The sequence below is a fragment of the Mixophyes fleayi genome, chromosome 11 (genome assembly GCF_038048845.1).
Source record: "Mixophyes fleayi isolate aMixFle1 chromosome 11, aMixFle1.hap1, whole genome shotgun sequence".
Lineage (NCBI taxonomy): Eukaryota > Metazoa > Chordata > Amphibia > Anura > Limnodynastidae > Mixophyes > Mixophyes fleayi.
In genome coordinates, this window is record NC_134412.1 from 94,598,131 (window position 1) to 94,614,306 (window position 16,176).

General features: G+C 42.1%; 1 protein-coding gene across 3 annotated transcripts in view; it reads right to left on the reverse strand.

Annotated features, from left to right (window-relative positions):
- The window catches only part of ROBO3 (roundabout guidance receptor 3), a 384,723-nt gene that overhangs the window by 219,344 nt on the left and 149,203 nt on the right, over positions 1-16,176 (reverse strand). For all 3 annotated transcript variants that reach the window (XM_075190388.1, XM_075190386.1, XM_075190387.1), the window contains one exon: positions 4,274-4,481. In XM_075190388.1, the coding sequence (XP_075046489.1) occupies positions 4,274-4,481 (208 nt within the window). The remainder of the gene's footprint in view (positions 1-4,273; positions 4,482-16,176) is intronic.

Genomic DNA, 16,176 nt, shown 5'->3' on the forward strand with positions numbered 1-16,176 from the left:
GGTAACTGTATAGGAGGGTAAAGTGATAAGAAAGAAGGTTATACATCTAAATGTAAATTCAATTAAATAATAAACAAAAAATACTGGTAATAAAATGCAAGAGATGACTGAACTACGATTATCCTTAAATATATAATAAAAAAAAATCAGTAGCACAATAAGGGGATAAACAAAGTTAAATTATAATTGAAAATAGACACCAGTCATCGATCCAACCAACAGGGAGCGCTAAAAAGACAAATAAACCAATCATGAGGGAGATGGGCAGATGGGTTATGACAGTCTTTATCTGTATGCTACATTTCTGAAAGTATCATTGTGTATTGTGGTCTTTATTTCTGTGTAGTTAGTGTTGCAGTATTAGTAACAAGTAAGCCAGCTTCAATAGTAACTTACTCAGGGGCTGTATATGTAATGTGAGATGGATTGAAAAAAAAGACTGTGTAACAATATGCTTTACCAGTGGGGGGCAGCGGTTAGCTACAAAAAACTGATTCAGCAACCGACCACTACTCCCTGGAGTGTATTTAATGCTGTCAGATAAACCTTCATTGAATTTTATGTGTCCCTTCATTAAGTAGGATGATTAGTTTATATTTACTTGCTGATAGAAATGTTATATTTCTCAGATGAGTTGCAGTCTTGCCTGTTCTGTATGGGTTTCCCAGCACTAGAGATCTTCCATTAGAACTTCCCGGGGCTTATTGGATTTGTAACATTCCGCAGACATATTTATGGAGCAAACTCCACGGGACCTGACTGCAACGTCAGATAACACAACACATAACCGCAATACACAAAGTGACTGACTTTATAAAGCCACAGCTACCTGGTGAAAGTAGCATCACAAACAGGGGCTCCAGATGGGGAAATAAAAACAGGGATACAAGCCAGAAACCCCAAAATCTGAGGCTTCTTTTTTGGGGGACAATGTCCCCTGAGAGACACTTATCTGGGTCTATCTGAAGTCTAAATCTGGGGAAACGACTTCAGGTACAAATTTTCCCATGGACATAAAACTTTGGCTTCCGTGTGAAAATCAGGACTCCCAGCACCGGAAGAAAAGTGGATGGGAGGGTGGGAAGATTTGCAGTCACTGCAGGATTGATGGTGGAGTAAAATTAATTCTACAAGCTGAATAAATCATATCTGAATTCTGACCAGCTCCATAATCCTGATTAATTTTGTCACCTTCATGTCAACACGATAATAGAAAAAGCTTCATTTACATGAAAGTGACAGAATAAAGGAACAACTGGCGCCGCCGGTGTGTGAGGCTGTCGCAGACAATTTGGATCAGCTGTCAATAATGGGGCGTGTGAGGAACAGAACAAGTATATCATACAGATCAGTAATATCCCTGTGTCTACCTATGCCAGGACAACGGCAAGGAGGAACATCAGATACAGTGCTTACTGAAAATATATACCTGCCAGAGATGGAAGCGCAGTACGAGATGCCCAACATTCTATAGAATGATCTCTGCCCATAGAGCGAGTCAAATGTATCAAACTTCTGAGTTTATAGTAGAACTCAAACAGTCTTATATAGGGAGAGGGGGAGAAAGAGGCAAAGAAAGAGGGGGGGGCAGAGAGAGGGGCAACGAGAGAGAGAGAGGGGCAACGAAAGAGAGAGAGAGAGAGAGAGAGAGAGAGAGAGAGAGAGAGAGAGAGAGAGAGAGAGAGAGAGAGAGAGAGGGGGGCAACGAAAGAGAGAGAGGGGCAACGAAAGAGAGAGAGAGAGAGAGAGAGGGGCAACGAAAGAGAGAGAGAGAGAGAGGGGGGCAACGAAAGAGAGAGAGAGAGAGAGGGGGGCAACGAAAGAGAGAGAGAGAGAGAGGGGGGCAACGAAAGAGAGAGAGAGAGGGGGGGGCAACGAAAGAGAGAGAGAGAGAGAGAGAGAGAGAGGGGCAACGAAAGAGAGAGAGAGAGTGGCAACGAGAGAGAGAGAGGGGCAGAGAGAGTGGCAACGAGAGAGAGAGAGGGGCAGAGAGAGTGGCAACGAGAGAGAGAGAGGGGCAGAGAGAGTGGCAACGAGAGAGAGAGAGGGGCAGAGAGAGTGGCAACGAGAGAGAGAGAGGGGCAGAGAGAGTGGCAACAAGAGAGAGAGAGGGGCAGAGAGAGGGGCAACGAGAGAGAGAGAGGGGCAGAGAGAAGGGCAACGAGAGAGAGAGAGGGGCAGAAAGAGGGGCAACGAGAGAGAGAGAGGGGCAGAAAGAGGGGCAACGAGAGAGAGAGGGCGGCAGAGAGAGGGGCAACGAGAGAGAGAGGGGCAACGAGAGAGAGAGAGGGGCAACGAGAGAGAGAGAGGGGCAACGAGAGAGAGAGGGGGGCAGAGAGAGGGGCAACGAGATATAGAGAGGGGCAGAGAGAGGGGCAAAGAGAGAGAAAGGGGGCAGAGAGAGAGAAAGAGGGCAAAGAGAGAGAGGGCAAAGAGAGAAAAAGAGGGCAAAGAGAGAGAAAGAGGGCAAAGAGAGAGAAAGAGGGCAAAGAGAGAGAAAGAGGGCAAAGAGAGAGAAAGAGGGCAAAGAGAGGGGCTATTGTTTGGTATTTATAGAGTGCTACTTATGATTATTTATCTAGAAACATTAATTTATTTAGCACCAGCATATTCTGTAGCTCTTTACAGTTGGGAACGAACACAACAATAAAACAATACTGGGTATTGAACAGATAAAGTAGTAAGAGGGTCAAACAAAACCAACCAATATGAAAAAGTATCATTCAAGCTTACAACGTAAAGGGATAAAGAGGAATAAGTGAAATGCGTAGAGGACGGGCAGGGTAAATCTGTGGTACATGGGAAGAGTGTGCTGTGTGCAGGACACAGATAAAGATGCTTTGTAGGAAAGAGCAGAATTGTGGCTGGTCATGTAAGTTAAGGGTAACCCTGAGCTTTATCACTAGAGGTAGAGGGGGCAGAGCCAGGATTGCAGAGCGGGGCAGCCGAGTTGGTGAGGTGAATAATCCTTGTGGTAGGATTCATAATGGGAAATGCCAGCTAGAAGAGAGTTACAGTAGCCAAACGAGACTTAATTATCTCATACTATGACCCTGTTGCCATTATATGTTAGATTAACTGTAGAGAGTTGTGAGAGTGTGAGTAGAAATGACAGTAATGTTGTCAAAACTAAAATAAGTTCTCAAAAGTTTGATGTGATCAGTGATGTAATGACTTGTGGTGGCCACTAGTGGGCGGAAGTGAATCCCCTTTAGTTTTATTGGTAATACCTGTTCTTATTGAAGGAGTTTGTCCTGTGTGAGGACCCCAGGTCTCCTCCCTACATGTACCCACAGACTCTATTGTCCCAGGTTTTATGTCCTGGGATAAAGCAGTGTCTGCCCTGAATGTACAACTAAGAAAAGAACTAACTCCTCCCACATCATGCTTACACATGTGGACCTATGCTCAGCACCACACACATGATAAGGACATATTTCTACAGGGAACACAACCATGGACTGTGACTCATTTAATAATTGTCAGTGCACTTACTCAGTACTGCTCTATATTACAGAACAAAACATACATACATAGGATTCAGCTCTGTGGGTGCTTCAACATCCCAAAATTCGTACTGTCACATCCACAAACCATGTCTATGCATGGCACTGCCAATCAGATTTGGGGTTAGCATGAGAACCCCCAATCATTAAAAAAAAAAAAAGTTGTCTACTATGCATACATAGAGGAGGAGGAAAATACATTTATATGACAGATCTGCTTCTGCACACAAACCTCACACAGCACATCAATAGGTTCAAGTGCAAGGCAAAATATTAAACATCTGCTGTATTACTCCAAAGTTAGATGATCTCATGTAACAGCTGTCATTTAATTGCTCAGTAATTAGTGGATCTTGATTCCATAACAGTCATTCAGCATGTTACACCTGACACAAGAATATCCTAAATGAATCTCTCAGATATAAATCAGTTTGCACCTCAGATGTCACCTTCCCTAGGTGTATCAATCAGGGTACAGCTCACACAAAGCTGACCGTTCTGTGCAACTACACACACATGGAAACAACATCAGCAGTGCCAGAGAATTATTATATTTGCAGAAACTTCACATTAAGCAATAATAAATACATCGTTGATTTGTCATAGAATTTACAGCTATATAAACAATATTGCTGGGATAACACAAATGTTTCCATTCTCAATATTAATACACCTAGGGTAACAGGGGTGTAATGGTTAGGGGGTCCACCCTGGCTGACCATATGTAATAGCCCCCCATAAAATAATGCATAGGGTAAATGTCTTACCATTGAAGCTGGTCAGGTTGCTGAAATCAAATAAACTGCCGTTGAAGCCGGAGAACGAGGAGTTAAACTGGTAGAATAAGTCTGTAGAACTGGAATTATCCCCCGGAATAGAGTCTGCAAACAGATTCATCTGCAGCAGGGTCTTTAGGAGGTAACGTAACATGTTGCTTGGAAGCTGTGGGGGACAGGTGTACCCCTTTTCATCAACCTGTGGGGAGACAAGAGCACCCCTTTACTGGAGGCAATGGTTACAGAAGAGCACCCCCTTATTTTCGGGAGGCACCGAGTAGAGAAGAAAGACCCTCCAATGTAAGGGGAAAGACAGCCCCAAATCTGGAAGCGGAAGGTATAGAACAGAACCCCTCTTTTGGGAAGAGGTGTGTAGATGAGAGGACCCCCAAGGTTGGGGGGAGAAGGAGGAAGAAACAGAGCACCCCGTTTTCCTTGTACTTCTAGGTAGAAAAGATCACCCCCTTTTTTAGTAGAACGTATAGACAAAGAAGGGCCCCCCAATAACAGAAGCTATGTGACAAGAAGGGGTCCCGGCTTCCTGCAAGGTATCAGCATGTCCAGGCATCTATCAGGAATCCTGCAGAATAACTTCAGATGTCTGTGTGAGACCTGAGCTCCATCCACTCCTCCCTCCATCCACTCTCAGTGCTGCTGTGATGGGAGGTCCCCTGGGGGGCTGCCAGGAAAGGCAGAAAGCAGGTGCTGGGACCAATAAATGTTTAATTATTGGATTAATAACGCTCCCAAGGGGGTCCCTACTCCTGGCAGTCCAGTGCTCAGCTCATTTCTCCATCAGCCCAGCAGAGCAAATTCAATCTAATGAGAGGACGGGCTGCAGAATAAAGTCCCCCCCTCTCGCACCAGCACAGCGCTATTTGCATGCACAGAATAAAAGCCTCACTTATCATTCCACAAGGAGATGGTTGTTTAAGTGCCCCCCCCTAAACTACAAAGTGCTTTTCATGCAGACCCTTCTCTCCGGTAAGACGGTCCCTCTTATCCCTCGCTCTGAATTAAACTACACACATCAGACACAAAGTTACCTCTTCCCTTTTATCACATAATGGGAATAACAAGCGCAGGACAGGATGAAGTGTTGAATATTCATATAGAAAACCTCGACAGTTTAAAATGTGTTTTTTTTTCTCTGCTATATTTGCCTAGAATACGAATCAGTTTATGGAGTGTGACTTTAATCCTACACTTCTGCTAATTAGTCTGGGATTGTGCATGCTTTGTGATAGAAAACACTGAGGATGGGGCTGGTTGTGGGCATCGCACAGAAGTATCCAGATATTCTGCAGTAAATTATAAACTACAGGCTGCTGTGCTCTGGAAACGCAGCGGTCAGAGGAGGGCGCACGGCCGCTCTGCGGCGTATTAGTTCTCAGTCGCACGTAAAACGACAGCTGAACGCTGGAAAAAATCATTTCTTTCTTAGAGCTCACTCTTGGCGGTGGTGAATTGCGAGTGATGGAGGTGGGATGGGAGGAAATCCTGATCTCATGGTCCTGCATACAAAATAGCATCATTAAATGGCTCACTACAAACTGAAACTACAGGGTGATGCGGTCATCCAGCGTCTGACACAGAAACCTATACGCAATAAGAGTTAGGGGCAAAGACGGCGATACTGTGCTGTATTGTAGAGATAATTACTCAGAAAGACTGCAATGCCTTTAAAGCCATTACTCTTAAAAATCAATCCACGTGTGTTTGTATAGTTTATACTGCACCAATAACATACCCGGCACTTTATACCACTAAAACACAACAACTGCAAATCCGAACTAGGAATGAGAACACTGTCCTGAATCCTAATATTGTACCAGATATATACCCACCCAGGGATGACCAAGTCAGAACATTGCAGATTGCAACAGAAATGCACAAAATAAGTTTTGCTTTTTACAGCCACGACTTTGGATAAGAACTTCTTATTATTTTCTTAACTTGTGCTACACTGAATATTGGCAATTAATCCTTAGCTGCCAACCAGGCTTTATACAGACGCATAACTTTGATATAGTGATTTCCTCTGATTGAAGAGTGTAGTGATACATTCAGAGCCTTTTTAAAACTGCCATGAATTCAGTGGTTATACTGTATATTAAAATCTGCCTATTAATATGTCACTATAGTGGCAGAGAGAATAGCGTGGTAATAATTCCACGGAAACCAATAGACCACATTTTCACTACTACAACTATATCCAAAAAATATAGGCCCTTGGAGCCTCAGCTTAAGATGTAATCAATGCTAGGTGACAATGTGTAAGACATGGATGCGTTAACCCGACTGGCTACTGGTGAGGGCTTGTAGGTATATTTCATATCTGGCAGCTTTCTACCAGGTGGAGAACAGGGCCTCCCCAAATTTTCAAAGTCTGTTTAATGACCTTCTCTTATAGAGGTCTATTTTCTCTGCCCCTTTAAGCTCTTCTACATAATCTCTCCCAGTTTCCTGCATCACAGCCACTTATTGTCTCAGGTTTCCCTACCCATATAGATTGTAAGCTCTGAAGATCAGAGTATCCTCCAGCATGTGTGGAAATCTGTACTTATGAGTCAGTTTGCATATATTGTCTATCTATAATCTCCCCCGCAGTACAGCACTATGAAATGCATCCGTCAGGTGGATCTTCCCTGTCATACGTCAATATTTGTGTCCCTATCTTTCTCTTCAATAATATAAGTGAGCCCCTGACATTGAGTTAGTGCTATTCCTGCAAATCTACCTGAACCCCTTTCACATTCACTGTGTGCTTAATATGTAACGCACAATATAAAGAGGGAGATCCAATTGCCGGAAATGTGGCGCGTGGATTGCACCGCAATGCCATGGTGAACATTATTGGCTTTTACGGTAGGAATCTCCTTATTTTTTTGTGTACCTCTATGGGATGCGAGAAAATGCGTGGATGTTCTGGAGACACCTCGCGCCAAGTTCAATCTCCACCATATAGTGTCACTAGAGTTTTAGTACAAGTTTGAATTTATTGTTTTTACTCTCGTGAAGCAATATCACGCCAGATTACCAACAGATATGAATTGTCTCTGGATTGCGTGCAGGTCACTAGAATGCTCTCCGTCCTGCCTGGAGGTCAACAGAATGCTTTTGGTACTGCCTGAAGGTCAACAGATTGCTCTCAGTACTGCCTGAAGGTCACTAGATTGCTCTCCATCCTGCCTGGAGGTCACTAGAATACTCTCCATCCTGCCTGGAGGTCACTAGAATACTCTTTTTTTTGTATAAATGATTATATAGAAGTCACTAGAATGCTCTGTATATTGTATATAGATCAATAGAATGTTCTCTGTATTGTATATTGGTCAATGAAATGCTCACTCTTTTGTACGTTAGTCACTTGAATACTCTCTGTATTATATAGAGGTCATAAGATAGTCCGCATTGAATACTAGTCAGGTGGGACTGAGAGGTGTTTATATTTCATTACGTAAAAACATGCCCACACACATCACTTCCGTACATTTTTATGCAATTTTTTTTTGTATGGGCAGCACAGTGGTTAACATTGCTGTCTCACAGTGCTGGGGTCGTGAGTTCGATTCGCTCCAGGCCCTATCTGTGAGGAGATTGTGTGTTTGCTTGGGTTTCCTCCCACATTTCACAAGCATACTGATAGGGAATTTAGACTGTAAGCTCCTCTGATCCAGGGACTGATGTGAATGACTACATATTCTCTGTACAGCGCTGCATGATATGATTGGCGATATATAAATAAGCAATAATAACAAATAAAACAGCCTGGGCCATGTGCGTCTACTCCGCAGGCCAAAGTTTGTCAGCCCTCCCTTGGCTACATTTAATCACGTATGTAAACATGCATGATACATGTGAATAAATTGCATTGCAGCCACTCACCATATGTCATTTACACGTGTCCGGTATTTAAGGGTTCATCTGGTAACCCTAGTCGACAACATTTGTAAAACCTATACCACAAATTCTTAAATTATAAAAAAATTGTGATCATGACCACTCACCCCAGATTCATGTTGCAAAACCCTATTTAATCATGAACACAACCCAATAAGCCACATCTTTTTACCTACAAAAAATCTGGACTTTTGGATACGTGAAGAATATAACAAAATGACGTTTGACATTAAAAGCAAAATGAATATTGTATCCACAAACCCTTGAGGTATCCCTGAATCCACAGTCTCATTTATTTTCTGATAATACAATTCCTCAATGCCTAATTAAACAGATTGTAACTGATATTGTGACACAAATGTGCCGCTTATGATCTGCATAAGAGATAATATTCATTAATTTGGAGTAATTGTAATTACACGTAAACAGTTTAGCGCTGTGATAACAATACTAGAGGCTTGTAAACATGTTAATTAGGACTGAGATGTAATTATGTTTGTGTAGAAAGTGCTGCTGAGTGCTTAGTATCACATTTACTCTAATTTGGGGGTTTATCTATATACCACTGTATTATTGGGATTCTGCTGCTTGCAATCACTTTAGAAGGACTGTGTGATATCAAGTGCTTCTAGATGAGAGATCCCCAGCTAAAAGCACGGATTGAATCCGGATGGTTACACAGTACAATGAATTTCTATGCATTGTAATACATAATAACAACATATAATATACAAGTGAGGAGTACACATAAAGTCCAGTAATTAATGTTGGTTTAAACAGTAACTTCTGTAGTTTAAATTATATGGATATTAGCAGTCACCTCAGGAGATCTGATCTGTACTTTTATATTGTTACAAAAATTAATCTGGTTTTCATGTGTCCAGCAAGTGTGAAATCCAGATAAAATTAACCATAAAATACACAGGTTCTATGTCGCCATTCATACCTTCACGTTGACAGTAGAGTGCGTCTTACTCTCCGCAGAGCGCACCAACGTTACCAGTACCACGCCCATCGTTTAACAGAACGGAGTCTAGTAAGGTGTTTTTTCAACATAATACCCCTAAGAATCTATGGGGTATATTTACTAAACTGTGGGTTTGAAAAAGTAGAGATGTTGCCTATAGCAACCAATCAGATTCTAGCTGTCATTTTCTAGAATGCACAAAGTAAAAACAGCTAGAATCTGGTTGCTCTAGGCAACACCTACACTTTTTCAAACCCACAGTTTAGTAAATATACCCCCCTATGTCTCCAAAATGAGGGTACAATCTGGTCCTGTCATGATCCGTTCAGACAAGACCACCTCTTATTTGGCAAGTTGCTCTAATACTGGCACCTGACCACATGTGGTAACATTACACATAAGCAAGAGGTACTTTTAAATCGGAGAGGACTTTCTACTGAAGAGTTGCTCAAACCCTAAAGAGCTACCAGCAGGTCATGTTTTCAGGATTTCTGTCTGTAGATACAGGTGGAATAATCACTGACCCAGAAAAATAGATGAACTCACCTGTGCATGAGTAAAGACATCCTGATGAACTGCTGGTAGCTCTTGGGCACTGAGTTTGGGCATATCCGGCCTACTGTGTTGGAGGAGTTTAGAACCCCAATTGCTGAGCGTGTAATAACTTATTATGCCTGCAAATGCTGGTTCTCCATCTCAGGAAATGTCCCTTTTATCACAGGAATTGTTCTATTATATTGATTACAAGTAGCCCCCCCTCCATGATATACTCCCACTCCCCATTTTTCACCATCCATCATACTCGCTTACTACCTGGAATATTATTTAGAAATGTATTGATTGCATCATAGATCACCCACTTTATAATGCCGGTTTTGTAAAGATATTGCTCTGTTATGTCATATGCATATTTAAGGATGTAATTAACTATAACAGAGCTAAGCCGATTAATAACTATCACTACTCCAATTAAGGGCTCATTCAGACAAGCGTCTCACTACGGATTTCCCTAAACAGTGCAGAAGCTTTCTATGATTTCAGCAGTTATATTACATATAAATAATATACAAGTGTCCAGTACCTTGGTAATAAGCCTGCAGACTCCTCAGCCCTCACCGTAGCTGCATGCAGTGTAGGTCCTCCCAGCTACACAGGTGGAGGAAGTGATTAAAGCACCTGAGCTCCTGCTGCAGCCCCTGGATGTACTGTAACTCTCCCTCTGTGCATTACATCTCCAGGACACCCACGGGTGGGGGGTTTACACTCAGTTTTTTAGTGTAAACTTTTTCCAAAAGTCAGGAAACACACAAATGCCATGTATCAAGAACATGTTACTAGATGGTGTATATTTTATTTGCTTTGTGTTGATTTGCACACACAGCCTGTTTATTTCTTGCTCTTTCTTTGCTGGTTTTTTAAAATTTGGATCTGAGGTAGCAAAACAGGAAAGCAAGCACAGGATAAAACGGAGAACACAAAAAGGGAAGAATAAAGACTCAGACGTCCAGCTCCAGCGACACGTTGGGATTTGGCTCCCATATTAATGTGACAAGCATATTGCAGATTTTCCTGATAAAATCAGGGATTGCAGGTTTCTCAGATGCAGTAACCGGAGGCCACTTGACTCCCCGTAGGAAGCTGAAGCCACCTGCCTGGGCTCCGAATGACTCCAATCACAGCCGCCGTAATTGAATTCCCGGCTCTTACCTTTTCCTTTGTAGCGTTTGCCGTCTGAATAAACATTTGCAGATGTGTCTGGGGTCCCTGCCTGCAGCTTGCTCACACTTTTATCATTTCCATATCATATTCCTGCACTTCATAACGCAGCCTTGTTGTTTGACAAAATCCCCCTCGCAGCTACCTGCTTAATTGGATTTCAGCCGCACTTATGTTCCGTGAGGTGGGATATGTTCTGCATAAATACAACTGAAATGTACAATGCAAGGAAATGATATTTTCTTCCTCTTTAAACTTGCTTTTCTTTGGCAGAAAGAAATGCGAACCAGTAAATAGGATCTTTTTGCAATGTTAATAATAGTATATATTTATATAGGTGATATGAGAGATACAATTCAACATGTCATATTAAATTACAGCGCAGATAACGGCTCCCTGGTTGCATCTAATATGTAGAATATTAAATATTTTGCTGTACAGTTGATCAAGACTGAAAAATTAACACTTCCAGTGACATATCTTTAAAAGCCAGAATTGTTACCTAAAATTAGGGACAATTGGCACCTCTTGTGAAGTCATTAGTGAATTAATAGGACACCTTCAAATTAATATTAGCTCCGCCCACAAAATGGCTGCCTGCTGTGTAGGTGACAGGTTCATTTTAGTCATTTTAAATATCTGAAAAGTGTGGTTATTATAACAAGGACATCGATTACCAGTACTTAGTAATGTTGTATTTTCATTTAATCATAGGTGTTTATATCATTCCTTCCTGTCTCACAGAGATTCCTGAAGGGAGAACACCAGGGGGGTAAATGTATCATACTGTCAGTTTCTGCCGAGTTTGAAAAGATGTTGCCTATAGCAACCAATCAGATTCTACTTATCATTTATATAGTACACTCTAAAAAATGACAGCTAGAATCTGATTGGTTGCTATAGGCAGCATCTCTACTTTTTGAAACCCAGCAGAAACTCACAGCTTGATACATTTACCCCCTGGTCTCCCCAAAAAAGCAGACAATTCTACCATGACTGTGTAATGATGCAACTAGCGCCTCCATACGCATCGCCTGCCCATTTAAAGACGCGAATGGCGTTTCCAAGACACGCCGATCTCTTCTCTTCATATGTGCCAGCTGGATTTTTTGGAGAAAAAGTAAGTAAGTTTGGTTTATATAGGAATATGCTACATAACTGACTATGGTTGTTGCCATTTCTGGAAAAATGTAACAAACGCCCTATCTCTGCAATGTTCTGCCCTATTAATAACATTGGCACCAAGTCCTATTATTACCAGCAAGACCGATAAAATACTGGTCAGATAGCAACCCGACTGGCTTGTCCAATATGGATGTGGTTTGGGTGGAATGGGATGTGATTTGGGTAGTACAGGGCACGATTTGGGTGGAGTGGGATGAGGTTTGGGTGGAACTGGACATGATTTGGATGGAGTGGGATTGGGTTTCGGTGGAACTAGGCATGATTTGGGTGGAGTGTGATTATGTTTGGGTGGAACTGGGCATGATTTGGGTGGAGTGGGATGTGGTTTGGGTGGAACTGGGAATGGTTTGGGTGGAGTGTGATTATGTTTGGGTGGAACTGGGTATGATTTGGGTGGAACTGGGATGTGGTTTGGGTGGGACTGTGTATGGTTTGGGTGGATTGGGATGTAGTTTGGGTGGAACAGGGCATGATGTGGGTGGAGTAGGATGTGATATGGGTGGAGTGGGATGTGGTTTGGGTGGAACTGGGTATGATTTGGGTGGAGTGGGATGTGGTTTGGGTGGAACTGGGTATAATTTGGGTGGAGTGGGATGTGGTTTGGGTGGAACTAGGCATGATTTGGGTGGAGTGTGATTATGTTTGGGTGGAACTGGGTATGATTTGGGTGGAACTGGGATGTGGTTTGGGTGGGACTGTGTATGGTTTGGGTGGATTGGGATGTAGTTTGGGTGGAACAGGGCATGATGTGGGTGGAGTAGGATGTGATATGGGTGGAGTGGGATGTGGTTTGGGTGGAACTGGGTATGATTTGGGTGGAGTGGGATGTGGTTTGGGTGGAACTGGGTATAATTTGGGTGGAGTGGGATGTGGTTTAGATGAAACTGGGCATGGTTTGGCAGAGAGTGGGCAGCACGGTCGGTGGCGAAGTGGTTAGCACTTCTGCCTCACAGCGCTGGGGTTAAGAGTTCAATTCCCTACCATGGCCTTATCTGTGTGGAGTTTGTATGTTCTCCCTGTGTTTGCGTGGGTTTCCTCCGGGTGCTCCGGTTTCCTCCCGCATTCCAAAAACATACTAGTAGGTTAATTGGCTGCTATCAAAATTGACCCTAGTCTCTCTCTCTCCGTCTGTCTGTGTGTGTGTGTGTGTGTGTGTGTGTCTGTGTGTGTGTGTGTGTGTGTGTGTTAGTGAATTTAGACTGTAAGCCCCAATGGGGCAGGGACTGATGTGAATGAGTTCTCTGTACAGCGCTGCGGAATCAGTGGCACTATATAAATAAATGGTGATGATGATGATGAGTGAGATGTGGTTTAGGCAGAATTGGGCATCGTTTGAGCAAATTGGGACGTGGTTTGGGTGGTTCGAAGGCGTGACCTATTTTGTTTCAATGAGGAATGTTGGCAAATATTATTATTAATTTGAAGGATAGTTATAAAACATAATTGTCATATGCAGGATATTAAAGTATAAAAGATATAATCCTCCGGTATAATAGATTATATAGAACACATAAGTGTTTTGTGCATAACACAAGAGCATTCTACAAGTAACAATAAACCCACTTAAACAACATCAGAAAATACAACAACTGTTGAACCCTCGTGTGTCTGCGGCTACAGTTCTACATTACACCCCCTCGCTCGGCTAATCTGACAGCAGAGAAAGAGTTAAGTGTTGAAGTGCAAGAGGACAATCTAACCTGTTCTGCAATACTCAGCATTGATTTATCTAAGTGTCTCAGTCAGCAGCCACCGGAGTTTCATTAAGAGGATTCTCTCTCTCAGTCACACAACTGAGCAAATCTTATCTTTAGTTAACGCAATGATCTGGGATAAGCCCCATTCCAAGGCTGGTAATTATATTCTGCAATAGACACATAATCTGTGCGACAGGCTGGTGATTGCTAATGCACTTGTCTCCATTATGTAAGGATCACTGCAAGTGTGTCACACCGTGATCATATCATATGTAGGGATACAGGCTGCGCGTCCCTGTTTCATGCTTGACTTTTATTTGGGGATAATGACAAATGACCCTATAGATCTCTCCTCATCCCCTTTAATTATACTGAGATCTGGTATTCTGATCCAGACACGCGAGGACAGAAATATATCAATATTTAGACATTTTATTTTTGATGAATCACAGCTCCTGCATATAAATGGTTCCAGGAACTCAGAACCACAAGTAACCTTATACAGAGAGTGCAGAATGTTTATCTCAGTGACGTGTAATATTATACGCTGTGGCTATGTAGCATACATCACGGCTAGGTAAAATAATTCACAGCTATATACATCATGGTTAGGTAAATACTTTTTTTGCATTTTAAATACATCTCCTCAATAAATACTAATTTATACAGCCCAAATAATAAGCAATGATGGTGAGAATTACATTCAACGTGCACAAAAAGAGAGATTTTATTATACAGTTGGTCAATATTGAAAAAAATAGGGATTATTTAGGGACAGTTGGCAAGTATGCATGTGGTAGATGAAGGCATCATGTCACCTGGGCCTGGTATATCTGTGCTACTAGCCAGTAAATCTATCAAAGGATCTATCGTTGGGACTTAAGCCAAAATGACTCCATCATCATGTTTGTCTCATAACAAGGAAATGTTTATTTTCCTTTGAAATTTCTCAAAAAATAATCAAATATTTCCATATCACAATATTTTCAATAAGTAAAATTGACCCAACTAAACTAACAGAGCCTTGCTTATGTTCATAGACATGATAGACTTCTGTATACACATCATATATTAAGGAGATGTGGGGATCTAATGATGCTATAATCTTTTTTATTTTAACTAAGTCGCACACAAAAGAATCAACGTGTAAGATGAAGCCGACTACGGAAATCCTGAGCCTGAGCCGTTGGAGCGAGCGATTCTCTTCCATTTACAGAAACAGCTAACAACAAATACAGAATGTTTGCACTTAGCGCTAGTCAAGATACCAGAAGAAATTGCAAAAAAACATTATTTCACCCGATAGGACATGGAATGGAGACATACTGAAATCCTTACGCGTTTCACGCCCATACCGTTGCATCATCTGATGTAGATTATCCCCACCAATGGGCTTTTATGCCTGTATTAACTAGTGGGAATGGCATACATGACCCTGACATTGGTCATATTACACACCCCTGTGTATCTCACAATGGGGTATGTAGGGAAGTAATACTGTCCTCCACCACTTCACCGAAATCCAGCTGAGCGACTTGGGAGTAGATTTACCAAGCCTTCTAAAAAGGAAAGTGGAGGCGTTGCCTACAACAACCAATCACAGTCTAGCTATCATTTCCTAGAATGTGCTAGTTAAATGATAGCTAGAATCTGATTGGCTGCTATGGGCAACACCTACACCTTACCTTTTAAGAAGTTTTAGTAAACTTAACCCTTGGACTTATTTGACGGTTAATATTATTTTAATAGCATCAATTGCCTAGCTAATTTGACTGGCAGATAGAGGGCGCTGGACGCACCAAACCTTATATATGATTACAGTTACATTGATTTAATTTACATGTACCATATATTCCTGCAGTAAACAGTGAGGTCAGTATGTCTGTGACATAAGCAGGATCAGACAGGACCATTTGTCCTGTAAATTTTCCCATTTCAGCCGTGATTCTCTCTCGTTACTCAGTAATGTCCCCATCGATTGCTCAACGCTTCCCTCCTCTGTGCTATTGTCCTCTCTCATTACAGACGTTACCCGTCCACCATTAACCCCTCTGCCCATTCTAATTATTTATCTATTGTCCTCTAATGACCATCCGCATTGTCACTGACATCCTGCCTCGGACAGGAAAATAAGGTAGACTGGGCTGCCGCACCGCCATGAAACATCACGGTTGTATTTTGGGTGATGAGATAAAAGTGTATGCTAACTGTATTCCATACATGCGGATATATAATAGGGCTGACGACAGAAATAACACATAATGCAATATCCAAAGATGTTATATATAAAATACATAGACTATAGGTGATGTCTGTATAGTGTAATTGATTTGTGATCACAAGACGGCGACTTTTCGACCAATAATCGGGCAAATCAGCCGACATACAACCGTTCGGTCGTAAGTTGGGTTAGTCTGTATAGTGAC